The sequence below is a fragment of the Camarhynchus parvulus genome, chromosome 4, assembly GCF_901933205.1.
Source record: "Camarhynchus parvulus chromosome 4, STF_HiC, whole genome shotgun sequence".
NCBI lineage: Eukaryota > Metazoa > Chordata > Aves > Passeriformes > Thraupidae > Camarhynchus > Camarhynchus parvulus.
Window position 1 is genome coordinate 24,360,698 of NC_044574.1, and position 26,871 is coordinate 24,387,568.

The 26,871-nt window shown below is 34.2% G+C and overlaps 1 protein-coding gene across 5 annotated transcripts in view; it reads right to left on the minus strand.

The window, feature by feature from the left end:
• ATP8A1 (ATPase phospholipid transporting 8A1) overlaps nt 1-26,871 on the minus strand; it is a 101,254-nt gene that overhangs the window by 41,116 nt on the left and 33,267 nt on the right. For 4 of the 5 annotated variants that reach the window (XM_030947045.1, XM_030947044.1, XM_030947048.1 and 1 more), the window contains 14 exons: nt 25,051-25,139; nt 24,470-24,514; nt 21,809-21,881; nt 19,933-20,038; nt 19,258-19,340; nt 19,053-19,102; nt 14,304-14,373; nt 13,219-13,303; nt 9,582-9,721; nt 7,785-7,923; nt 6,545-6,609; nt 3,135-3,307; nt 398-581; nt 179-289 (listed from right to left, as the gene is read on the minus strand). In XM_030947045.1, coding sequence (XP_030802905.1) covers nt 179-289; nt 398-581; nt 3,135-3,307; nt 6,545-6,609; nt 7,785-7,923; nt 9,582-9,721; nt 13,219-13,303; nt 14,304-14,373; nt 19,053-19,102; nt 19,258-19,340; nt 19,933-20,038; nt 21,809-21,881; nt 24,470-24,514; nt 25,051-25,139 — 1,413 coding nt within the window. The remainder of the gene's footprint in view (nt 1-178; nt 290-397; nt 582-3,134; nt 3,308-6,544; nt 6,610-7,784; nt 7,924-9,581; nt 9,722-13,218; nt 13,304-14,303; nt 14,374-19,052; nt 19,103-19,257; nt 19,341-19,932; nt 20,039-21,808; nt 21,882-24,469; nt 24,515-25,050; nt 25,140-26,871) is intronic. The other variant, XM_030947046.1, reaches the window with a different exon arrangement.

Sequence of the window (26,871 nt, forward strand, 5' to 3'; positions counted from 1 at the left end):
GTGGTTTTTTAAAGTAAAAAAAAAAATCATATTAATCAGTTTATTAAAAATTTCAAGATTCAATACTAGTAGGTATTTATTTACAGTTAAAATATTAAAAAAAATATATATCATAACCAAAAGCTCAAAATTAAGGTTTTACTTTCAAGAAGTGACATCTCATGTGCTGTAAAATTACCTCGATAATATAAAGGACTATATTCTTGTAGAAACAATATAAGATGCATTTAGCTACTCTGTTATAATTCCAGGCTCCATGAACCAACAGCAAGTTCTTCAAATACTTGAACTGCAAAAAACATGAAAAATGAACAAACATACAATTAAAACATAAGTAATTAATATTAATAATATTCTAAAATATTTTATTGTAGTATTTTGCAGTGTAATGACTTACCTGAGCAATTGAGTAGTCTGAAGAATTAGCAGCCTGTAGACCTTCATTCCCACTGATACCAACACCAACATGTGCTGTTTGTATCATACTAACATCATTTGCTCCATCACCAATTGCTAGAGTTACTACCTTAACTTGCTTTTTAACCATTTCTACAACTTCAGATTTTTGAAGTGGTGATACCCTAAGGGATAAAAAACCCAAACAAGTTTAATACAGGACTTTCAAATGAATGTACTTCAAAAACATACTTTATATTCTGTGAAAAGCTAATAAACCCAGGCCAATTAACATCCTAGTGAGTGACATGGTCTTGTTATTGCCCTTCAAAGGTATATGCTAAAACCACATTCACAGAACAATTAATAAAAAACAACATTTATGAACTTTGAACTACTTAAAAGCTGAAAGAGGATCCTATGTTGAGGAAGTCACCTTACAAGTGTGTTAGAGGGAACTGTTTGAAAATGTATTTTAAAAAATAAAAGAATGAAAAATAATACAGCCTTCAAATTGAAGGTGGCTATGTGATCCCATTATTCAGTGGCCAGCACAACACATGCACAACTATTGGACTTGTAAAAAAGTGGTGTGGGATGAGTCCACAGCCTTGTGGAAAACCTGGGTTGAAAGTTTCTGGGCAACAGCCCTTCTGAAAAATTCTCTGGTGCATCTATATGAAAAAATATCTTTCTATGATCTTTTGGTACATGTTTTATTTGAACTCTGCTGTTGAGAATTGTATCAAGACTTGCTACAGCCAGCTTCTACAGAAGATTCCTGACCCGAGTACTTTTTTTTCATCTTTTTAACTTCTCAGGAACAGTGCCTTTATTCCTTTTTAGACAATGTTATAGGGGCAGCTGGAAGATGGCACTGTCAATGCCTCAAGTTCATGGTGAATCCAGTAAAAACTATTTTTCATTCATGTTGCTCACTCTTAGCTGTACATTTTTACTCCAGAATAACCCATATAACATTCTTCTTGCATATATTACTCTGAAACCAACACAGAGTTGGAATTCAGTTTGCTGAAGTCTTTAAGCCAAACATCTGCTTAGAATTAATAACATACACAGATTTTTTTTTTAAGAGAAATGTCTACTGAATATTTGTCAGCATCATCTGTGCTACAGCTAGTCTTAGTAAGAATTCATTGGTAATAAATGCTTCTGCACAAGTCAATGCAGCCTGCAAATTTAAAAGTGGTGTAATTTGTACTTTTAGAACAAAGGAGAATTTTAGATGTTTACTGCCTTTATATGGATGAAGAAAGAGCTTACATTTTTGTTAAGTCTGGATTATATATATGTATTTTTTTTAAAGTGATTTACCTTAATTAAAAACTACTATTTAAAACTTTTTTTTCAAGTTCATAAACAAGGAAATTCAGTTTTTTGGTACTAAAGACAAAGCATTTAACAGAAACAAATATTTTGGCAGAATTTTGACTTTTGGGAAACATGGGGTATTAAATATGTTCACATTAAAACAGTGTGTGTTACGAGCAAGTATTTTAGTTTTAAACCTGTAGCCAATTTTTAAGCAACTACAAAATATGTCAGACATATATCTAGATATGCATTGAAACCAACTGACCTAGGAAAATTATGGAAGTGTAAAATGAAGAAATTACAGAGAGAATACTACTAGAACAGAAACTTTCATTTTGCACTTTGCTGTTTCTTTACAAGAATGCCAACAATAAAAGACAGATTTATGTACAGAATACCCCTCAATGGTTCCCCAGTTCAACAAAACCAGAAAAATTATCTCTTCAAATGGAATAAAATGTATTTTGTAATCAAGGAAAAAAAAAGAAATATAGCTTTAAAAGATCAGTTCTACATGCATCTCCTGCTTGTTACTGTATTGAGCAAACTCAACCTAGTAGAACAAGCACAATACTCCAACTTATCTGTCAGAAAGACTACTGCCATTAGGAAGGTGTCTATGCACAGTATAAACTGTTCATCAGAGTAACTTCTCAGTTTAGAAGACAGTAAAACCTTAGTTTGAAATTCAAACTGTTTCAGGCTGAAGCATGGCTACAAAGCTTAACCACAAAAACATTAATTAAAAAATCCCTTGGCAGCATGACACTGCTTTTCAGAAGGGATGGAAAGACTAGAAAACCGGTGATTATTTGGATATTGTAATATTACTTCTTTTTCTGTGTCCTTTTGCAAAGCAGAAAAATAGTTCCATTTTGAACAGATTTTTCACATAAATCTCACTTATTTTAATGGAACAATGGAAGTTTCTAGCTGTAATAGTTGATATTTACAGGAAAGGATGACAGGGCTCATTGTATAAACAAATAATCAGGCACAATAATGCTTAAAACGGCATTTCCACCAGCTTCAGGTAACAAAAATCACCCTGAGTAGTACTTTTAACATTTTTGAGCACTTCTTATACAGTGTAATCCACATCTTACAGAAAAGTAGCCTGTGGAGAAAGATCTACAGATGACTCTAGATATGCTAAAACCTGTGGTTAACTGTAATATCAATTAAAGATCAAGATTAGTGTCTCAACCTTATTGAGACTACTCTTAATGGATTACAAATTATATTCCTGGAAATAGGCAATCTGAGTGACTCTGACAAGTACACTTTGTTGCAGACTGCTCTACAGTGATACTTCACTTGAATGACTGTATTTCATAACTTCAGTTTCTTTATTTTTATATGTCAATAAAAATAGCATGGAGAGAGAATAACGCAAACCTTACCTGCAACAAATAACAGCTTTACATGACAAAGCCAAATCCAGGAAATACTGTCTAACTCCAAATGTCAAAGCATACTTCAGAGATTTACCATCAATGATGAGAGCAAAATCATTTTCCTTCCTTAAAGCATCACCAAGAGTACTGCAATGATGGCTAAGTGTCTCTCTTGTTCCCTGTTGCACAAAAAAATGGTGTCCATTATTTTTAGTTCTTAATATTCTTAAATTCAAATTTTTCAGTGTGATAAGAAACACTGGCACTCAGGTTTTTGGAGAAGTTGCCTTTTCATTGTGCTACCAAATATTATAAAGTAAAAACAATATTTGCAATAGTTGCACTATTAGAAACACAGTAGAAATGTTGTGTAGGATTGTTCTTTCACTCTGCCAAAAAAGAAGTGTATAAGTTGAGGTGGAACCTTCAATGCTCTTTGAACAATAACAGTAGTTGCATAAATATTTGCCAGAAGACATAGGTATAAAGAAAACTGATATAATAATACAAAAGATGATTCACATATATAGAGATATTAGAATTTGCTATTATACAAAATGTTCCTAAATATTTAGAAAAAAGGAAACACAAATAATTAATGATATAAATACAGGCATTATAATTGATAATTCTATTACATTAAATTCATATTTTAACATAATTTAACAATTATAACACAAAGTACCTGTTATATCAAGGAACACATTTTGTATTTTTCAATTGTTAATGACAGTTTGAATCATACCTACAGAAGTCACTATTTTGTGATCTAGTACTGAGAACTTCAGATTACATTCAGTAGACAATACATTCATATATATTTATTTATGCAGTAGCCTGCTTTGGGAAGGTCAGTGACATCTAGTTAGCTACAGTGCAGTTCTACCATGGAGTGTCATGAGGGACAAAAAATATTGCTTGTTGCCCTTCTTTCTTTTTGAAAGACCTTTACAGAGCTACAACACACTTTTCTTCTGTTTCCTGCTTCACAGCCCAAAAGTAAAAAGTATTTTAGAGGAGAAAGGAAGATGAAAAAAACCTCTTCTGCTTGTAAAATATTGACTTTGGAAGCTAGTGACATCCTATGACAACATCTTCCCATATTTTTTTACAAGTTTACCAACCAAATAATTGTGCTACTTCAGTGATGTCAGGCATACATAAACCAAATTTGGTGTAACCACCTAAAAACAGAACACTGAACTAAAAATCTCAAACCCCTCTGAAATGAAATTAAAGGATACTACTTTGCCTTTTCAACTCAACTTACTCCTCCCAGTTCCACACATTGCTGTTAATGGTTATTGGACTTATTTTGCTTTTACTGGCCTTCTAAAGATTCATTGGTTTATCTAAAAGGAGATTAGCCTGTTGGGGAATTCTGCACTTGTTTCCTGGCTCTCACCTGCTAGAAACTGCAACAGAAATGAAGTTCCACTGTTTAAAATTACATGCTAGAAAGTCTTTAAAATGACAACAGTTTCTGTAACTATTTTTGAGAGCATCTTCTCTAATTAAGAAATATTGCAACATAAAGAAAGTATCAATTTTTCTCATCTCTGTGGATTATATAATTTCTATCAAAGTTTAAACAACACAGGGAAAGTCATATTCCTCCCATCTACTGTTTCTTCTATGTAGTGAAATCCCCATAATCCAGGAGTAAATGGTCTCTGCCACTTTTAGATATGAGCCCCAAAACATTCTAAAGAGTTGAGATACCTAAATACTTTCAGTTCTATACCAGCTAATGTCTATTGGGGATTGGGGAGGTGCATGGGGTTGAGATATTCTTCTTGTAATTTCATGAACAAGGGTACCTGTTCAAATTAGAGGATCTTTTATTTTAGCATATTCTTTGTAAGCTCAGTTCACAGAGCTGGGATACAATCGGAACAAATACATTTAATTCTAGGAAAAGCCACTGGTATGCAATGACATATACTACTATTTTAACAGCAAGGGGAAGAAACATTCACTTAATGCCACTGTTCTCAGTGCAAGGTTTCAGTGTTTCTCAGAAGAGTATGGAGACCAAGAAAAGTCAACCTCCCTAACTCCACTGAACCTATCAAGATCTTTATATAGCCAAGAGGCGGTACTTCAGAGATAAGGAATTATCTTCTTCAAGCTTTCCTGGCTGCTCAGTTCCTCTCACAATGAGGAAACTGGGTTGTCCAGCCACCCTCATGGGTGCATAAAGTCCCAGTACAAGAGGTGGACCTATGCTACTCAAAAGTCAAAGTCTCATCCTATGTGATTTCCTTAACAGACAATATTCCAACTAATTATTACAGTCTCTTGCCAACTGTTACTGGTATGCAGAAAGGAAAGAGGAGTTCATCCACCTCTGCAGCTGCACTAACTCAGCATTCTGCAATCACAGCAATCCATCCCTCTCTTCATTTCCTGAGACCTGACCCACTCCTCTATTAGAACTTTCAAGGTAATTTACTCAAGGTAATGAGTCGCACTAGAAATAGAGACTGACTTGTCGTTCCAACCACACTAGCAAGCAAAGGTAGGACACAAGATATACATTCATCAAACAGTAAAATGCACACCATCACATGAGGCAGAAAACTTCATAAATAGTCTCTTGTTAAAATATTTGCATAGAGCTACTTTACGCTTTATTTTTTGAACTGCCTCTCAGACTACATTTACCTGCTGCTGAAAAAACACATGATATATGTTATCACCAAAACCAGATTTGCAAGTGACCAGTTTGCATGTACAAATTCAGCTGGCATAAGATATTTGCATCTCTTTTTGTATAGAGATTGAGAGATCCTTTCCATACATGCCCAAAGTACTCTGTATTTTGGGCATGTAAGGAAAGGATCTCTCTCAATCTTTATACAATCTAGACACTCCAGTTTGAAATAGAGAGTACACTGCAGTTATCATTGCAGCTACTACCATTTATTCTTATCCTATACATATATAAATTTACTATAAAAATAGATTGCTTGATAGATATTTATTGAAATTTTGAATCACCACACTAGAGGTGGTTAATCTGTAATGCTTGTATAATGTGAAACTCCTGGCTTTGAGCTGCATGGATGAAGTCTACTACATGGAATTTGTTTGCTGATAGTTGTGAAGTTCCTTTGTGTAGTAGCTGCACTGTGATTTCAGAAGGTGTAGACTGTTTTCCAGTTATTCAGTAACATTCTGTCACAAAGATCATACAGTCTTCCAAGAATGGAATACTAAAATTAAGAAAGCAACCCCCCAAAACAAACATAAACAGCATCCTCTCAAACCATGGTTTTGGCAGAATTTTCTATGTTTGTCCAGATAAATAGACACTCTAACTTATTTTTTACACTAACCTCACCATGATGTCAGGATATTTTAAACAATAAAATAATGTTTCATTAACTGAGAACTTTAAAGATTTTACTTACGTCAAGAGAGCCTTCATTTATAACAATTAGTCCCATGTTCTTTCTCAAAAGTTTACAAGAATGACCTGTTAGAAAAGATTTTGTTTCTAAAAATCAGTTTGACAAAATCCATTATAACAAAGCATTTTTTTCCTGTAATAGGCCTACAGACAGAATTAAAAATAAAGATTTCCCTAACTGAAATAAATGATAAAAAAAGAAATTCCACTGCATTTTATATAAGTACATACATACATACATAAGTCAGAACAGTTAGAATTTCCCTTGCTGCAACTTGCAGCTGTTCTGCCTTATTCAGAGGTGCTTTAAAGAGAGTTACAGAAAACAACAAACAAATCTCTCTAAGCCCTGTCAGTTTTTAGAATGCAACTTGCATTTCCTTCAAAACCCACATATATACACCTTTTCATTCTTTCTTTTTTTCTTTGATGCATTAAACAGGATGCATTTTCTGTGCTGATTATGTAGGCTGCCTAGTCAAAAATATGAATCACCATTCTTAATAAAGTGGAGATATTGGTATTACGCGTATTGCCTCAAACCTGAAGGTACTAAGGAAAATAACCTTAGATCAACGGTATTGTGTGCATATGGAGTGTTCTTTAAGGTTAGAAATAATAGCATCCAATAAAAAGAATATATATGACTAAAGTAAGGCTTTATTTTGGACATGCATCTACATTACAGTAGTAAGTATTGACGTGGTCACATGCAAAGACTATTAAATGTTAAAAGCAGCTTTCATGTATAACTTTGTAAAGATACAGTTTTATCACTGTTGAAATCAGTCTTTTTTACCATCCTTCATAATAAAAGGAAAGAAAAAAACCCCCATTGTTAAAACATTAAAGTACTTTAATTCACCTTTCTGGCAAAGAAGCAAAAATAGAGAAGGGAAACTAAAAATACTTACATTCTCTTAATATTATTCCCTCTCACTGTCAAAAGTCAATATATTCATTTAAATTCATTTTATATGCTATAAAAAAGTACAATTTCCTATTTTTTTGCCTCCTCTCTAATGTAACTTTTTCTTGCTCTTAGTATTTTAAAAGAGGCAGAATCCAGCATTTCCTATCCTCCTCCTCCTATCACTGACTAAGTTCACATTCAAATTCTGGAGTGACATATAATATTATTTTTACAAGACAACTTTCCATTCTGAAAGAAATTTTACTGCATCAACTGCTAGTTTTTTTAAACCTGTAACAAAGACATCAAATAAATGCAAATATAATACCAATATTAATGGCAGTCTCTTGTTTGTCCCCAGTAAGTATCCAGATTTTTATGTCTGCTTTCATGAGTGTCTCTATGGTTTCAGGCACTTTGTCTTGTAGTTTATCTTCAATTGCTGTTGCTCCGAGCAGCTGAAGATTCTGTGAACATAAAATATTTCATACATACAGTTTTTTTTAACTTAAATTCAATTTCAATGTTCCATTTATTTTATTTAACTCTCTGTATTTACAACAAGATTAATGCACTCTAAACTCATTAATCAGATTTGGTGTCAACAAATAAAGAACTTCCACATTATTCCATGAGCTTTAACTTAGATATCTGTGTGGCTTGACAAAACTGCACAGTGTGACCACTCAAATTTCAACCAATTATTCTCTCAGTAGCTCAGTAGCTTGTGCAGCAACAGCTACCTTTTCCTGAGGAGTATCTCTCTGATTTGAAGGCTTCAGGAGTGCTAATACCATGCCTTCTCTCTTTTAACGATTTCTCTTCCCTTTGTAAAAAAATCCAAAACACCTGTAAATTTATCTTAGTATTTTATGTTTGGTTTTAGCTTCCTATGGAGCAAATCTACATAGTTTTTGTGAATACAGCCATTTTTTATATTTCCTATTACTATATCTTTAAACTAGCTAAATGTTAAAGACACCATTATACATCTAATAGTGTGCAATCCTGGCAGCAGCATGGCCTGCATACTACGTCCTGAGGAAGTACTTGCACAGCTTACACGCACATTTGTAAGGGTAGCAGGGTTGTCACGGTATTAAAAAGTAATGTAGTTCAAGACTGTTTTGTCACAAACAGCAATGTTTATTAGTGACTGAAGCTCAGCAGTGTTTATTAGTGACTGAAGCTATATACCCTCACCTTTCTTTTTCATGAATTAAACACTACAGATTTGTGAGGCTCTGAATTGTAAGCAGTTTCATCAATCTAATCTCTCTTATACTTTCCGAGGAAGAAAACCCAAAAATAACCCCCCCAAAATTTAAATATCAAAACTTCAGGCTCTATTGGTCTCCTGCAATCCTTTTTCTTATAAATTTAATAGTCATGGGACCTTTTTTTGTTGAGGCAGGGAAATCTTAACCTCACGCTTGGCCACTCCAGAAGCAGGGCTGCCAAACTTAAGGCTCTGCTCTTGTGATGCTGTTTCTGGGTACAAGCTTGCTTTACAGGCCTTCACTAAAAAAGAGGCTGACAAAGTAGAACAAGTCCAACAAAGGGACACAGAAATAGCTTAGGGCCCAGAGCACCCCATATTAAAAACACCTGAAGAAGTAGGATGAGTTTAACATGGGAAAAAAAGAAGACTAACGGAGGAATTCCTTCTGCTAACTGAAGCTTGCAGAGCAGCCATCCTTCTCCAAAATGCATACTGCACAGTGAAAGACCAAGAGGCTCTTATATAATGAAGCAGATGTTATCTGTTATTACAGTTTTTTACATACTAGAAGAACTCTGAAAAAAAAGTTTTCCAGTAGTTCAACCCATAATTGACATTTTCCAGCAGTAGCACTTTAGTGCTACTTGCAACAAAAACTTTGTCAGATTAATTGTTCTTTCATTTTGATTGTTTAAACTGCAAGGACCACCTGACACAACAGTCAGTATATGACTAGATTTCGTTTTTCTAGCTAAGTGTTATTCCTCAACAGTGATTCACTTTTCATGGTATAGAAAATAAGGACAATAATTAAGAACCCACTCTTCTGCTCATCCCTCTGCCCACTCCATCCTCCCCCACAACCAACCCAAAGCCCAGAAAGCTACAACAAGCTGCACATACTTTTTCAATTAGTTCATAGCTCTCCTCAAGTTTGAGTACTCTGTTTTGTATAGCTGTAGAAGCACGGTGATAGACATCCAACCATTCTTGATAATCACTTTCTGAAATCTCAGCCACAGCAAAACACAGAGTTCTTAAGCCTAGAGAGAAAGCAGATAATGATTCAGTATTTGTTAGTCCCTTCCCTGATATGCCTGCAGTGAGTACCTTTTGAAAGCTGAAATTATTCTGTATTTTATGTATGCTTATGCCTGATTTCAAATTACTGCTGCACATCTTGAAGAACTTTTTAAATATACATAAAGTAAAAATGAACTATAAATAGGAATTTATTCAACAGAGTAACAGTTTCAAAGAAGCTGAACGTAATACAGGCGATGTATTTCACTGGAAAAAAAGAGTAAATTTTTATGCAAGATCTGACTTAGGTTAAACTGTAAAAAAATATGAAGAAACCCCAACACTTGCTGAACAAGTATGTACACTGAAACATTTAAAGTGTAAAATTGAACTGTATTTCTGAGAAAAAGATTTATAAACTTACAAGTTGCTATGCTGGAAGGAAGTAAAGTTAAAATATATCAGCACAATGTTACAACTGGTCTTTTCACCCCTCCTCAATATTCTTAGTGAATTCTAGTTTAAAGTTTATCACCTAGAAGCCAACTTTGAATCCCCTCATTTAACTTTCCCATCTCACAGATTGTTTCAGCTTTCCAAATTCTTAAAATAAAATCACTATATACCATTTGGCAAATTTACTTACCAACCTTTGACCTGGTTGATATTATTAACAGATTTTTTCCTTCAGCAAAAATCTGAATCAAGCATTACAGCACGAATTTGAGACGGCATGATTTTAAGAAATATCTATTTTTTGACAACACACATTTAACACTCAATTTAAGTAGCTAGGTGTGAATTTTCTAACAGCTCATTTTCACATATCACCAGATTTCTAGAGAATGAAGTTGACATAACTCTTTATATACTAGCCACAGTTTGCGGGCCAGTAGATTTAGAAGGGGGGTAGGCAGGATTAATGTAGTTACCTTTGGTCACTTGCCCACTCTGCTCTAGGAGACAAACAGCACCACAACCAGGGATGCTTAAATGTAACCTTTATTTGGCCACAGGTTTCTGGGGCATACAGCTCAGCACCAGTAGCAATTTTGAAATTATAAGAGGTTGGGCATGAAATAATACATGTCTTAGATGTAAGTGTAATTTAGCATCTTCAGGATAAAAACCATGTGTAATGTGGGTATTCTGACAACTAAACAGCATTAGGAATGGAGTGTCTCACCATTTAGACTTAGACGAATAAACTCAAGGCTGACAACTCAAATGATTTTTTTTTCTCTGCATAATAAGGATATGCTTACAAGGTCCAAAGCAATGAATATAGGTGAAGGGGAGGAAAGGAATCTATGTCTGACTAACAGAGATACTATTTCCACAATGCTTTCAACATATTTTCTGCAGACAATAAAATGAAGAAGAGAAATCCAAGTGTATGGAATGTCAGCAAATAGTTTTTTCAAGGTATCTGCTTTCTCTTTTTAAATCACTGCTTAATTATACTTTTTAAAAAAATTTATTGTGCTTCTTTTCATTGTGATTTAAAAGAATCTTCCAAATAAAACGTGGAAAACAAAATAACATTAAGCCCGTTGTTAACAGACTGGAACAACACAGGAAAATTACAGAGGATTTTTCTATTTACCCAAGCAGGCATTAACACTCCAGCTTAATAAATGCTTACATTTAAATGCCAGCCATGCTAACCACTTCATTTTTGAACAACACACCAAGAGCAGGCAGCAAATGCCAAGGACATACTGTCCTGCCACATGAAAGGATACTCATGAGAAACTTTGCAACATAGTTGGCTGCAATTTAAATCTGAAGTAAAAATAAATACCAAATTTTTAATCAATTCCAGAGATATGTGATTTTTTAAAGATTGAATTTTATGCTTTTTAAAAGTTAGAAATCCTCTCTTCTGAACAGTAAATCTTTCAATCTGTTGAAAAGAAGGATACAAAAAATATCTGAATAAACTTCCTAATCCTATCATATGTACCGTGGTTCTAAAGACAGATGGAATTTTTCACTTTTTATGTTGATTTATTTAGTTCAACTTGACTGCTGAGGAGTTGTACTACTGATGCAATGAGAATGGTAATTAAGAACTGGGTTGAAATTTTCACATCAATTCACACAGGATAGAAGACAGTGATCTAATTTGGTCTTTTCTGTAACCAAATATATACCTTATGGCCCAAACTAACTTCACACCTAAGTAACTTTTTCTAGACTAATTCTGGTTAAGCCTTTCTAGAACCCCAGTGTGTGTCTGAGGCTTTGGACTATACCCTCAGTCATTTTTTTTGGGGTATAGTTCTGCTTTCAACTTTATTGTAAAATTTATTCTAATTTTTTACCTTAAGATTCTTTAAGATTAACCAAATACTTCCTACAGAGATCTTGATATGAAAAACTAACAAAAGAAACAGATCTGTGACTTGTTTCTGCTGTCACTGGTAGAACTAAGGGACTGAAGCTGCTGAATACACTAGCCAAAACCCTAAATTCCATGATAAACCAGAAGACAAAACCTAGAGAAGTCATATGCATGACAAAAAAATGACCTTTCATGATAACAAAAATATCTGGCCAGAGATCAGTTAACAAAACATAAGCAATGCTTTTTAGTTTTCTTCCCAGTGTAAGTTTGTTTTTAAGACACATTAAAGATAATTTTAATGTTCTAGTAGCACTGCATTAGAAAAACAAAGAGGTACAAACTCTGCAGTTCAGATTCCCGTAACTCTTATAATTCTTCTTCCAACCCCTCTCTACCTCATTGATAAACTGTAACATTATGATACTGCACAGTACAACACTATAATCCTCCTGAGATACTATGGGGGTACGGCATGGAGAAACGTTTCTACATTCTACTTTTCTCATCACATCTGTACTGTGAAATCCAATATAATTAAATAACTAACTGGCTGCTTGTATCAATCATCTTAATTTCACAGTCTTTTAAATTTTACTTACTATTCCTACTTCACAAACCCTCACAGAGAGGTTCCCCACCTCTGGCAACTGTTTTGTAAAAGCCATTATTAAAACTGTAGACACCAAAACAAACCATATGGACACTGGCAATCCCCCTTACTGGGACTGGTGACAGAAACAATACAGCTAAAAACTACCTTAAAAGCACTACACTAATAATTTCCAACCATCTTTACTTTGGCTACTTCTTCCTGTGTGCCTACCCCTACAGCATCACTGGGTATGGGACATGAAAGCAACCATGGGAAATGAGATCTTCACAGAAACAATGTGCCATGTGTTTGCTCTCTGGAAAAATATGTTTTGGTTAAAAGATTCTACTGTATACTCTGTGGGTGTGTGGGTTGTTTTTTAGGGTTTTTTTAAAGCATGAAGTTATTACTCAAATTTCTTAGGAAGAAGAAGACTTTCTTAAGGATACATTGCCAAAACATAATTTTCAAACATAACATGAGTAAAACACTACAGCAAGACAAAATTTAAAATATGGGAATTCGAGCAGTAACTGAATTTCATATTCATTTTCATACTGAATAATATCACCCACCTTCAGTAGCAAACTGCTCTAGATGTTTTAAGGTAATTTCTTTGTATTTTGAACTTTCAGCAAGACGGTCATAAATTACAGTATCCTACAAAACAAATAAATATAGCTCAGAACACTTTAATAGAAAAATTATTTCTGTTTTGGGTAGACAATACAAATCATGTAGGAACATTGCTGAAAAGTAGAACTGTATTTTTTAAGCATCAAAAATTAATAGACATAATCTTATTTCAAAAGTTAGAGAAGGACTTCTTAATCCTCAGATTTTCTAAATTTAAAAATTCTGCTATAATGCAGTCTTTTTCTTCTACATTTTTGGATGTTATTTCCCCTTATTTTGAATAGTGCCATAATGCTGTTCTCCTCGTCTAATATTATGCCCACAAAGTAAAATTAGTGCTTCATAACTGACATTCTCAGATTTTTTTGTAGCCAGCTTAATACATGGAGTATTAACAACAGGTTTGGAGTTTTTTCTTCCCTAGAGATGACATAAAATGGACATTTATATTCAAAAAACTTCCTTTCCTTAAACCATTCTGGAGCTGGATTTCAATTCCTTCCTCCTCAAACTTGACTTGACAGACTGAGAACTAATGAGCAACTCTGCCATTCCCCTATGCATTATGATACAGATACATTTTCACAGGTCCTGCTTCAGGAAAATTTACTTCTGCGTTATGTCAATGGCTGGCTAACATGCCCATCTAGTCAGCTATGCTAGATTACTATCTCTATCTAGTGATCCATGCCCAGCTACTCCAGCAAGTAATTAATACATGTTCATCCATTTTCTTGGGAGTACAGAAGGAAGCAATTATTAGGAAACATAAAGGTATTAGTCCAGTACAAAGAACAGGATGAACAGGTCTGTCATACCTTCCTAGGCAGTTAGTAAAAAAGGATATTAACCAGTTCATCACATTGAACAGCTACATAGCAAAACAACGTAAATTGAAAGAGGTACATCAACATTCCTTCCCCCACATCTTCAATGTTTTGACTGCAGTTATTACAATCTTTTGCTTTTGTATTTTTATTGGTAGCATGTATTCTTTGTTCCAGTGAAAAAGAATAAAACTCACAGCTCCTTTGCAGTAGAGTCTTAACTTCCCTGATGGTGTGCGAACTATCACAGACATTCTCTTCCTAGTGCTGAAAGAGAAATAAATTCTCTATACAAGGTGGTTCATAAATATCAGTATTTACCAATATTTTACCTGATAGTATCAGTATATATCTTACATTACACAAAGAATAAAAAGTCAGTGCTATCAATTCTAAATTATGCTCTCAGCTGACTGGGATGGAAAACAGTTTTAGTGCCTACCAATTAAAATGAATGTTATTTCTCTGTGCATACTTCTGTATGCCTTTTTCCCATTAAAATGATATTAAGAATTTTCACCTTCATCTAAATACTGTATGACAAAAAAGCACCTTAAAGCACAAAGCACTTATCATGAATATCATAAAGAGGTAGTGTATCACGGACTGCTTCAGTTTTTTCTTCCTTCCCAGCCAGCCAGAGTCACTCATACACTGTACTGTGCTGCAATCCTATTGCTGTTATCCCAGGGTTTCATTTATCATGCAAAGTTTTCAGTATGCTAAGAGCTGGAAAGGGGCTGGACTAATTTTAACTACTCTCTGGCTCTCAGTTGTTAATAAAATCCAAGTTATTTTTTCTTTTTGTCCTCATAACTGAGGTAGAAATTGGAAGAAAACATGGAGAAGACTGTCACGGTCTGCTTTCTGTCTTCTTCCCTTAGAGGTTTGCCAACAAGCATTCCTTAGGTGCAAGATCATGTCCTGTCAAGATGTGTATTTATATCATAAGTCTTTCAAATTTCAACTTTATAAATAAATCTACAGAAACTATTCAGGGAGCAAAACACTTCTCATAGAACTGTTCACAGTAAAACAGAGATGGAAATAAGTGGTCCTTTAACAATTTTGGTTCCAGTTGGAACTGGATCCCATTTATACATCATCAAGGAGCATTATTGTATAAATGGTTCCTGAAGTTCAGACTCCCACAGAAAACATTCTGTAAATGGAATGTGGACATAGGTGAAAGAGAGAAATTTATAATTATAGGTCAAGTAACAAGCTGAAGAGTATCTTCAGGAAAACATTTTCTAATTCCTCCTGGGTGTGCACTCTGCTTCAAGTAAAAATTTCTGAAAAGCAATATTAAATGACATTGTTACTGTGAATACTGCACAAAAGCCCATACAAAGCCGTTAACTACTGCAACTTCTTTTCCATTTCACCTCTAAACCTCAGATAAGTAGAATTCCAAAAAGCTTTAGACAGTGTCCAGTTGTGAATCTACTTAGACAACACTGGAGAGATTAGGATCATCTAAACTACAGTTAAGCTGCCTAAAATAAAAGCATGTCTCAGATCCACATTGATTCTAGCCAAGATTATCTAGCTTCTGCTACTTGAATTCATTACACTCGCCTGAATGTTCAATTCAGAAATAGTGAAGGAATTACAGTAGGTTAGGGGGTGTATAAAACAATAATTTGATCTATTTACCCTTTACAGGTAAAAACTCAGCAGTTTTGTACTTGTCTTGCAATACCAGAAGATTGCAACCTTGAAGTCCTGTATGGAGCTGCATATTATTCTACTGAAGATGTATCAAAGAATAACCGACTTCCTGTAGCATTCTGAATTTTAGCTATACAGACAGATATTGAATCTTGACTGACATAAACTTTCTTAGTAAAACTGCAATAAAGCTAATGACCAAGAGTTACTCTCAAGGACTTCTAACTTCTTAAAAACCTTTTTATGGCAGTGACAGATTTATTTCCTTTTCCAGGTGAACTACAGTAAGCCACTAAATTGCACTAATACAAATAACTGTAATGTGAGACCACTGTTTTGTTCTGCTTGCTCTCTGTAGAAGCAATGTGAGCAGCCATAAAGGTGACCTGGTTACAATGGGAAAAAATACTGAACAGAAGATGTTTGCTGAAATAGTGACAGAGAAAATGCCTGCAAGCCTAGAAATTGGAGGCATCCTGAGATACCATCAATATGCACAAAACTTAACTAGAATGCTAGAATTTTTTGTCTGGAAAATGAAGAAAATATAAGAAATTAGGAATTGACAAAGATCTGGAAAAATAAAAATTTGTCTTGGAGAAAAGAACCCACCATCATCTACCGGCAGTCCCAAGTGAAATACAGAAATTAGGAGCATCTACTGATTGCTGAATGTGGTTGCGTCCTGCATTTCCTTATGTCTGTGCCCCACACAAATGACTTACCAGAGAGTCAGCCCCAACACAGAGCCTCTCTAAGAGTCAGCCCCAATCAAATCATCCTCATCCTCATCCCCAAGCACACCCTCAAGCGTGTGCTTGTATACATTCCTTTGCTAACAGTAATTTTTAATAATCTGCAATTAAAAAAAAAAGTAGGTAAAAAAGCCCCTGTGTCCTTGTGTGCTATGGGATCCTGCAAACCCACTGTTGTGATCTCCATGGACCTGCAGCCTGGGTAACCCCTTGGGCTGTTACTTAGAGGCAGAATAGCTGGTAATTCCCAAGGAGTTGCAGGGGAATTATAAATAGACAGAAGCATCTTAAAGAGACAGAAATACTTCCCTAAGTCACAAGATTACTTCCCTAAGTCACAAGAGCCAAGCAGCTCTTGGTAGGTCCAGTTATTCTAAAACCTGACTTAGGATTAAACAACCACAGAAAAAAAAACTGCTACAGAGGTTTTGGTACCTCCTTTGTCAGCCACTAACTCTTTTTTTACTTTTAGAAGCATCATGACTTCAGTCACAAAATCAGTGTATTCTAGAGCTCTCTGAATGGATGAGAGGAGGTAAGGCCCCAAATGCTCTAGGATGCCTTCTGTCTGCCCAGTAGAACAGCTAAGACACTGTGGATTACTCAGGAAACCAATCATACAGGAGAGACTAATCAAAGTATGAATTTCAGATAAATACTGTAAATACAGGTAAAGACTTCTCTTTTCACAAGCACAAGCACAATCACTGAAAAAAGAGAATATCAGAAGTGACAAGTCTATCAAGCATTCCCACAAATTCTACTTCTGTAACATGCTTCTCTGTAAGACTGTCCCATCAAATCGTGATGCTGTTGCACTCTACTTGCAGAAGAGTCTTAATCTAGCCAGTACTGGAAAGTGGCAAGGAATTCATTGGCATTTTTTCTGGGAAAAACTTGGAACACCTGCAAACTCTTAACTCAACACTTTATTCAAAACAGATTACTTCTCTGAAGGTACATGCTCCTACCCATACAAATAGTGTTGTTTTGGAGCCAAAATTTCTCTTGCTGTGGAACACGGGTGACCTCTAGTGCTTCCAACAAGTCAATTCCAAGCACAGCTAAATATTGCCGAATAAGAACAAAAGCATCTACAAAAACTGAATACTTAAAAAGATTCTGGGATCAGTATCAACCAAAAAACTTGTATCTCTGAAAGTTGAGATTTAGAAGCAATTCTCTCACCTCCATAAAGCATCACTGTTTAAATTACAATTTTAGACTTATGCAGAAGTTTAAAAAAATTGATGAAATCAAGACAAAATCAAAACCAGAAACAAAGCAGCAATCCTTCACTGCTACTCCAGAAATGCAGTATGAACTTTCACAGAAGTCAAATTAACAGCAATGCACTTTGCACTACATACTTGCTAACTTACAAGAAAAATAAAATGCAAGCAATGCCTGCAAAAAAAAATGAAATCATGACATAAATCTAAAAACTTCACCTATGTCCTCTACAATATAAAAAAACTCCATTAATTGCAAACAGACATTAAAATACATTCAAAACTATAAAAATTACTTTCTGTTGAATCTTTCATTGTTTCATATTATTACTGCTATTACTATAACTATAGGCAACCACTCTGATTTCACACAACTTATACATCTCCAGTCTGTCTCTCATGCATTGGATTGTTTATTTTTTCCTCCTTTTTTTTTTTTGTTTTGATCTAAGCTTAAGGGAAATATAATATGACAGGAAGGAAAACAACAATCACTTGCCACAAGCCCAATTATGAGTAATCATTTTAAGAAAAAAAGGAACTTCCTCTACATGCAAATCTCTTCCTTATCCTGTGCCAAAGTAAGCAATAGGCCTACACAACCATTTAGAACACAGGCAGCATGCACAGATACAATACAAACAGCTCTGCATAAGAATTGAAACTGCATCCATAATTCTTATGGGTACATTTATAACTTGAAGAACTTTACCATAAAATTTTTACTGAAAGCAAAAGATGTGATAAATTCATATCCCAAGTAAACCAACTGGTCAACTACTGCAGTGATGCTGCTCAGAAGATAATAAATCTCAGTCTAGAGTATTTAAACAAACCATAATCATCCAAGCATATTTAAGGTCAAATGCAAAATTTCATTTAGCAGTAATGATAAATACATTTACTTTTTGATAAATCATATGGTGTCAGGACTTTCAGAAATACATTTAGAAGTTTGAATACTTTCCTATATTATTTTCTACAGATTTTTAAAAAGTTTTGATATCAAAGGTTTTTTAAATCTTTGAACAAAGGCAAAAGTGAAAAATATAAGTCATAAGGTAGACAACAAGGAAAAAAAAAGTCTCCAAAATGTTTTACAATAAACTGGGCAGTGTAATCTTAATCATGTACTCTGCTTTGTCTATAGTGTGTTTACATATTACACAGATTCAAGCTACACAACTGCATACTTTACCTGTAAAAATATAAAAAATGCAAGCATTTTTATCCATGAGAGAAGTGTCCAAGTATTTTCTCAAAAAGACACCAAGTACAAATTTACCTTGTAAATTCCAGGACATTTAGCAGTTCATATCTCTCTTCCTGTCCCAACTGAAGAATAAAAAAAACAAACCAGAAGGGTAAGAATTTAAAAAAAAATCTCAAGCAAAAGAACCAAAACCAACCAAACAATGCCATTATTCAGATTATTTAAACTAAAGCATAAGCAAATGCAGTAAATTATAAAGTTATTCCAAAGTACTTACAGATTCAATGATTACTGAGTCAGGTGTCCTTCCAGTGAATACAAAATGAAGATTCCTGGCTGCTCTGACCAACGCTCCTTCATCTGCAGCAAGTTCAATAGTTATTTTACAGATGTATCAGAAAACTGTTAATCACGATTTAAGCAACACAGTCCAGGCTTTTCTACTTTTCACTTCCTTTTCATTTATGGATTTTAAGATTAAATGTGGCACTGGAAAGAACTCTTTGTTTCTCCTGTGAAAACTGGTGAAGTGAGTTAACAGTTCAGAGAAAATAGGCCCTGAAAGGAACACACCTCTCAGCTCAGTAATGAGAGCACCCTCTTCAAAGCACCTAGGTTAGCACCTTCCTCAGGTCACTGGACAATGTTCAATGCTTTCTGTTTAAGTTCTGGTTTGGAAGAGAAGAGTGGTAAGTCATTCCTGTAAATAACAGATACCTTCAATGCCTACATTCAGGAAACCAGCAACCACATCTCCAACAGTCATCAATTGCCTCCAAGTGGCTCAGGAGGTCAGAATGGAGTTTGCTTGCAATGCCCAGTGAAACAGTGCCATGACCCAGTTAACCTTATTTATGGCACTACCTCTGCCCTTGCCCTTGTCAGTACAAACTGAGTAAAATTTACTTGTTGAGTTGATAGAAATAGGTTTGCTGAGTTATTTGAGTCTCACCTGGAGATGCTGCTTGATATATAATTTTATCACCTTCTCTTTCTGGAACTGCTGTATGACACACTGCCATCATTGTCAAGAACTCACATATTATAGGTGCAGTTGGCTAAGAAAAAAAATAGGTCAGAGTGTGATTAATCATTTAAGCAATAAACAACCAAAATGTAATAATAGATATAGACAAATAATAGCCCACAAAAATTTAATGAAAGGTACCTCTTTAAATACTATCTGTAAACTAATTTCAGCATGCAGGATAACTTATTTCTGCTGTACTTACATACTGGTTATATAAATAGAATTTAGTGGCATTTGCTACCATAACAATCAAAATTAGATAACCAGAAACATGGAACAGTTCAGATAATTACTTTTTAGGGAAGGTAAGTATGGATGATGTATTGAAAGAATTTTACATTATTCACAGAAGTGTCTTTGGATGTTGTAATTTTTACTAAAAAATAGTCTCTTTTTACTTTTGTCTAGTACTGTGTTTGACAACACTTTTTGAGAATCTTTAGAAAGATGTAGCAAACAAAAATCACACGGAAAATGTTGCAAGATCAGACTGCTTTAAAGATGAATATATCAGGCAGTTCAAAATGTTAAAAGTGGAAACAATTTAAAATTATTTAGCCAAAAGAGGGGAAAAGAAACATATAAGTAGAATAGTTGATTGGACTTGACAAATACAGCTAAGAACCTTATTACTGCAGCTGGCATTTACAAAATGAATGAACTGACAGGTTTAAAAGAAACCCCAGCATTCCCTGTGAGTTCAAAGCAGCTGCCACCTCAGCGGAGGGTTTCTTGTAGCATGCTTACAGTATTTCAGTTTTGTATTTCAGACTAAGAATAACATTACAATTACCTTATAAAAGACAATAATCTCTGAAAACCTACTTTAATTCTGCAGTGCAGAAACACTAATGGGAGCAAGTTCTTATTCTCTTCCACTGATGGCCCCCAGATCCTCTAAGATGCATTCACAAAGCTGAACTACAAATTCTTTTCCAAAGCACTTCTGGATACATTTAAAATACACTGTTGAAACTTCTCTTTGAATGCGTACTTGAATTTTTAAGATGCATACAGACACATTTTTATAGCATGCTTATATTATATATACTTAATAATACCTATCTACCAGAAAAAGCTCCTTCACTGTCTGTCATTTAAACTGGAACTAGCCTCTTGCAAGGACAAAATTTAAGAAAAGAAAAGCGCAATTTACTTTAACTCTTCAAACAGTTACATTGTTTAAAGTAGGTGTTGGTTATGACAAGGTAAAAAATCTCTTGCACGAACAAAAAGCAGAAAGTGGTAATGATGGTACTGTTTCCTAATCAGATAATAAATAACTTGTTATTTTCCTGAGAAATGTATTGTCTCTTTGGGGCAAATATAAGTCTCCAAAATGCCTCCTTCATTTAATCATCTGAAGATCTAACCTTATGGAAGCATGCACATAAACCCAAGGCATACAGTTAACTCCTGACTCCTGTCCAAGCCCAGGTAAGTCATGTCAGGATGTTAACTTGGCTTATCCTGAAAGCTTTATTCGACGTCATGATATCATCTGAACAGCAGGAGCACCAGTAAAATACCCAGAGAAAGAAGAACACAAGACTACTCTAAACTAGTAACATCTGAACCATAGCATCAAAACAAAAAAGGAGGGGAGAAAATAAGGGTTGGATGTAATTAACATATATCAGCAACAATTACAAAAGTATTCATGACCTCACGCTGATTTTGTATAAATACACAATTTTTTTGTTTTCCCTCAAAGGACATAATCTTTTGAATTATTTTTGAATTTGGAAGCAATGGCTTCATGTCACAAAACAATGATAATTGTTTCTATATAACTTACATGGTTGTTTTGAAGATTCTCCAGTAATGACACATCACTAAATGTTTTTTCTTCTCCATTTTGTGGGCCTTGCCTAGAAATAATTGAGTAAAAAAGAGATCACTCTTAGCATGATTTTAACAGTTTATATACAAATCATCCAAACACAAGTTTTGGGCTATAGCTGCTACAATAAAGGCTGCAATCATGTATTGCGAGAAAAAGAATTGAAAAGGTAATTGTCTCGCATTTCCAAAGTTTATTTAATTCAAAGAAACCTTGGGTTATATAAATACACATAAATCCAGCAAAATCTTTCTGCTGAATTCAGGTAATGAAGGATGAAGTAAAAATATATCCACAATGTAAAACTGAGGCTTCTTGTCTTCTGATCTCTAGAATGAGATTATAGAAGGGGCATAAAAATATATATGCACAAAGAGATCATAGTTCATCAAGAAATTAGCAGTTTTGGGATAAGTTTCTAAATGTCTACAGAAAAGCAAGTCTGGAATCTGAAAGAGATAAACAAATGAGTTCAGACATCAGAGAAGTCTACATGCAGAGAATTTGCTTTTTATTGCTTATAATCAAAAAGGAACATATGAAATTGAAGGATAAAGAAGACACAACAGTAGTGGTGAAGTATGGACTTAAGAGATGCAAGGAGGAGATGGTTCTGAAGAAATAAAGGCATACACTAACATCTCCCAAACTGCACAAATATTCTGGCTGAATGAGAGAGCTCAAATATGTAGATACTTCTAGGAAGATTTGTTACTGCAGCAGACTACAGCAGCAGTCTTAATACTACAGCTAAGTACTAAGACAATCTAGATGACTTTGAATTTGAAAACAAAAACAAAACAGTGCTGAAAAGTAAATCCAGTTGAAGGATTTTTTTTTCTCATTTACTTTGGATTACACAGTCTTACAAAAGAATAAATACATTTGGCAATTTAAGTTGAAGAATAAGCCATATACATCAAAGGCAGTCTAAAGATTCTATATGAAAACAAGAAGTGAGTTGTTTTAGTCCTCCAGTAACTACCATGGAGGAATATAAAATGCAGAATCTCCTCTGTACCACCATGCAAGGAGTACTTTTTCTAACTTTGTAACTACAGGAAAAATTTGAAGCATTCTTCTTCACCAAGACTTCTTTTTTGAATGCAAGGCAAATAGATCTTGAAGTGCCAAATATTAACACCTTCAGACACATTATATTTGTTTAGAGTCTAAGCTTTAAGCTTTGTTTGCTTAAAGCTTTCTGATATAAATTTTCTGGATTCTCAGTGTTAAAATACAGAAAAATATTTCCAGGTGTAAGTTTTAATGAAGTGGAAAACAAATCTTTCTAATACAAAAAAAAAAAAGAAGATTTGGGATTTAGTATATTAGTCATGTTAGGGCTAGAAGTGTTACTGGGAGAAAGAGATTTTATTAATTGCAATAGATTTACACACACCAAGAAATTTCAAGTATCATATTTTCTAAGTATTTCTAATATATTCTTCACCTAGAAGATTTGTGTTGTTTTTTTTTAAAACTACTGTTCAGATATCAGTTTATCCATTTCAGATGTGTTCATATTTATATGAATAAATACTTATTCAAAACCAGTCTTTTTTCATTAATCCTTTATAAGCAAGCATGCTTCATTTCATTTAAGCACTGCATTGTTTTAATGAAATTACTTGTATGCAGTTAAGCAAATCTGTGCATCTTTAGGAAACATTTTCCTTCTACATCAAATGATATTCAGGTCAGGTAAGATTTTGGGGTATGCCTGTGTACTACCTTTTGTATGTTGCAGGAGGATTTTTTCTGGCTTTGGTTTTTTATCTATCTAAACAAAGAATTATTAATTCTAATTTAGCCAAGATTTTTTTTCCTTCAAATATTTTCAACAAAAGACAACAACACATTCCAATTTTGTGTGACATTGTCTTGTTGTCACTTTCAACAAATAAAATAATGATAATTTAAAGACTGTAAATTACATTTTTTTCTCTGATATATCTGAGCTTACTTTGAATGATATTGCAAATATTTAGAGCAAGAAAGTATGATGAAGAAGCACAAGGCTTCATGTAGATGACAGCAGAAAGGAAGCCAGGACCTCCTTCCTGAAGACCCCATTAAGACATTAATTTTAGTCCCAGGTGTATTTGGGTGCTCTAATCTCAGTTCCAGTTAAGAACTATGTAGTGCTAATATTCTAAAACTATCTGGAGGAAGTAAAATAGCAACAATAACATTACATATTTTTCACTCTCAAATATGGATTTTTTTCTAAACATATTATTGATTATTACTAACATATTACTGACTACCAGTAGAAAAGTGTGATTAAAGTTACCATAATACCAGATGATAATAAAAGACAAAACTTTCTCTCCAATAAGTAGTTTTGAATTGCACCAGGACTGTCAGTATAATGACAGCAATATATTTCAGGGACCCACCTAGAGATTCTATTCCACAGTACGCAACCTAATGCCATAGGATTTGGCTGGCATAACTTTGTGTAAGGTTGTCAGTCTGCCTGAATTCAATGCTAAATTAACTTCTGAGCAGTAAACTATCTCACATCTAGCTCCATTTTTAAATATATTGCTCAGTATTTTTAAACCTGAATCTTCAAGAAACAGCAGAAGCTAAATGATTTTTAGAGCTTACCAATCATCTGAAGGAACACTATAATCCTCAGGCTCAGGGCAATGGCTGCACAAGAAGCAAGGAAAAAACAGAACAGGGAGAGGAGAAAGAATCACAAATGCTAAAAATTGGATCATGTGTTAAAAAAAAGTAGTTAGTTAATAAAACAAAATTACTAAAAACCCCTGCTTTGCAGCTATTTTGCTAGTGCCTAGATTGCAATGAAAATTGCAAAAATATGGTCTTTCTATTCAGACTTCATAAACTATAACAAACCAAGTTTTTGCAAGTCTCCTTCAGGGTTTTGTTTGTTACAACATTAAAAAGGGTAAATGATGACAAAACCATGCATATTGAAGATATTGAAGTTACCTTACAGCAGAAAGCCTGCGATATCTCAACTTTATTTTGTTCCTCTTTGCAAAAAGAGACGTTGTGACAAAAGTGATCCTGTCTCTTATGAGTACTATTTTATAGTCACAAAAAGCTGACTGAGTTGTAGATATTTCCAGGTGTAAGTTTATTTTAACTACAGTATTAATGCATGAGTACATATGGACAGGCAGAGGCACACAGATGAAGAAATATATAAAAATACCTACCCATATGCAATTCCTGCTACTGTACACTTCTTAAATTGCATGACATTGCATGTCAGGGTACCCGTTTTGTCAGAAAATATGTATTTGACCTAAATGAACAATAAAATCCATTATACATCAATATTCAGCAGTTAGTGACATATCTAGTACAATTTATGACCATCAACATATGAAATATTTTTATCTGTTCTGCAATTTTCACAGTTTATAGGAAAAAATCGAACAACAAAATCAATACATAAACACTGCAGATACACAGCCTTCATATCCATTTCCAAACAAATCAATCAACTGAGATGTCAGGAAACTTAAGCTTTCTTCAGTGCACAGTGGTGTAATTAACCATCCCTCACTCTTCATTTTGCTGAAGTGCAAGAAACTTGTGAAGACCAATGAATTTGCCAGTAAAACATTAAACTTTGGACAGAAAGCAATATGCTTTAGAAAAGTATCTATATGCATTTCTGAGCCAATCTTTTTGACCCAGAAATATCTTCTTAAACCCAAAATGTTAGTAAAAGCACAACAGTTCAGAAATGCCAAATTACAGGAAAAGGAGAAATACATTCCTTTCTACCTACTCTATTCCCCTGGCATTACAAACCCTTCTGTTCCAGAAACTACTAGGTAGAGCATTTTAAAATTCAAAGCTGAAGTACATAAACCTGTGATATTTTTAAGTTTTGTTTAAACCTAATCTTATGAAAAAAGTTAATATATGAAGAAATGAGGTCGTTTGTGATGAACCAAAAGTTCTACGAGTCACAGGTAAACTTCAATTCATTAAATTTTACTTCTAATTAAAAAAAAATCCAAGAATTCTTAATTAGGAAGTAACTACATTATATCTGGGACTAATAAAGCTATGTATTAGTAAAAATGTTTCTGAGGAACTATGCCTTAGTAAAACCAGCAGTTATAAGGAATCTTTCTGTGTCAGGTTTATGCTGAAAATTGTATATTTTTTTTTGTGTGTGGGCACAATGGGAAAGTGGGAATTGCAGCTAAAAAAATTCAACCTTTTTTCCCAACACCAAAGTTTTGCCTTTCTTAAAACCTGAAGATCTCTTGGGGCAAATATCTTCATTACATGTGCAACCCTCATGTACTTCAAAGAAGAAACCTGCTCTTTTTAGTAGAGTCCTATGATCTCTGTACAAAAATCTGCTCAAATTAAGAACCTGCCAAAAAAATTAAAGTGGAGATCCCAAGAAGCCTGACTAGCTCTTGATGGTGAAGGAGAATTTGATGAGAATCCTAAGAAATGAAGACAAAAACTGCTGAAGTCAAAAGGAAAGAATGTGTCTCGGAATGTGAATAACAAACTAGCTGCAGAGCTAGAAAAAACAGACAGTGTAAAGTGAAACAGAAGGAAAGCTAAGATTCAACAAAGACTCTTCCCCACTCGAGAAGCTTGTACTCCCCTTCAAAGCCAGCAAAAGAACAAAATTTTCTGCACATACATATTAAACCAAACAGGCAAAGGCTCTGTACTCCTCTAGGTAGACTAGTCATAGAACATGTTAACCTTCAAGCAGTTTTTCCAAAAGACACCTAGGACTGCTTTACTATATGGCTAAATCTCAGCTATTGGTTTTGGAAAGCTAGAGACAGCTTTTACATGCTTATGCAATAAAGTATTAGTTATGAGAACTTCTAGGTTAGGAAATACAAGAACATGCATACTTATGTTCATAATACAATTCAATTAAATGAGCACGTAATTTATTTTCCACAGCAAGAGCTGCTCACCACCAGTGTACCAGAAAGTTCAGCATGCTTTTAAAGCCAGACTGCAAATACAACTGACTGAAAGAGCAA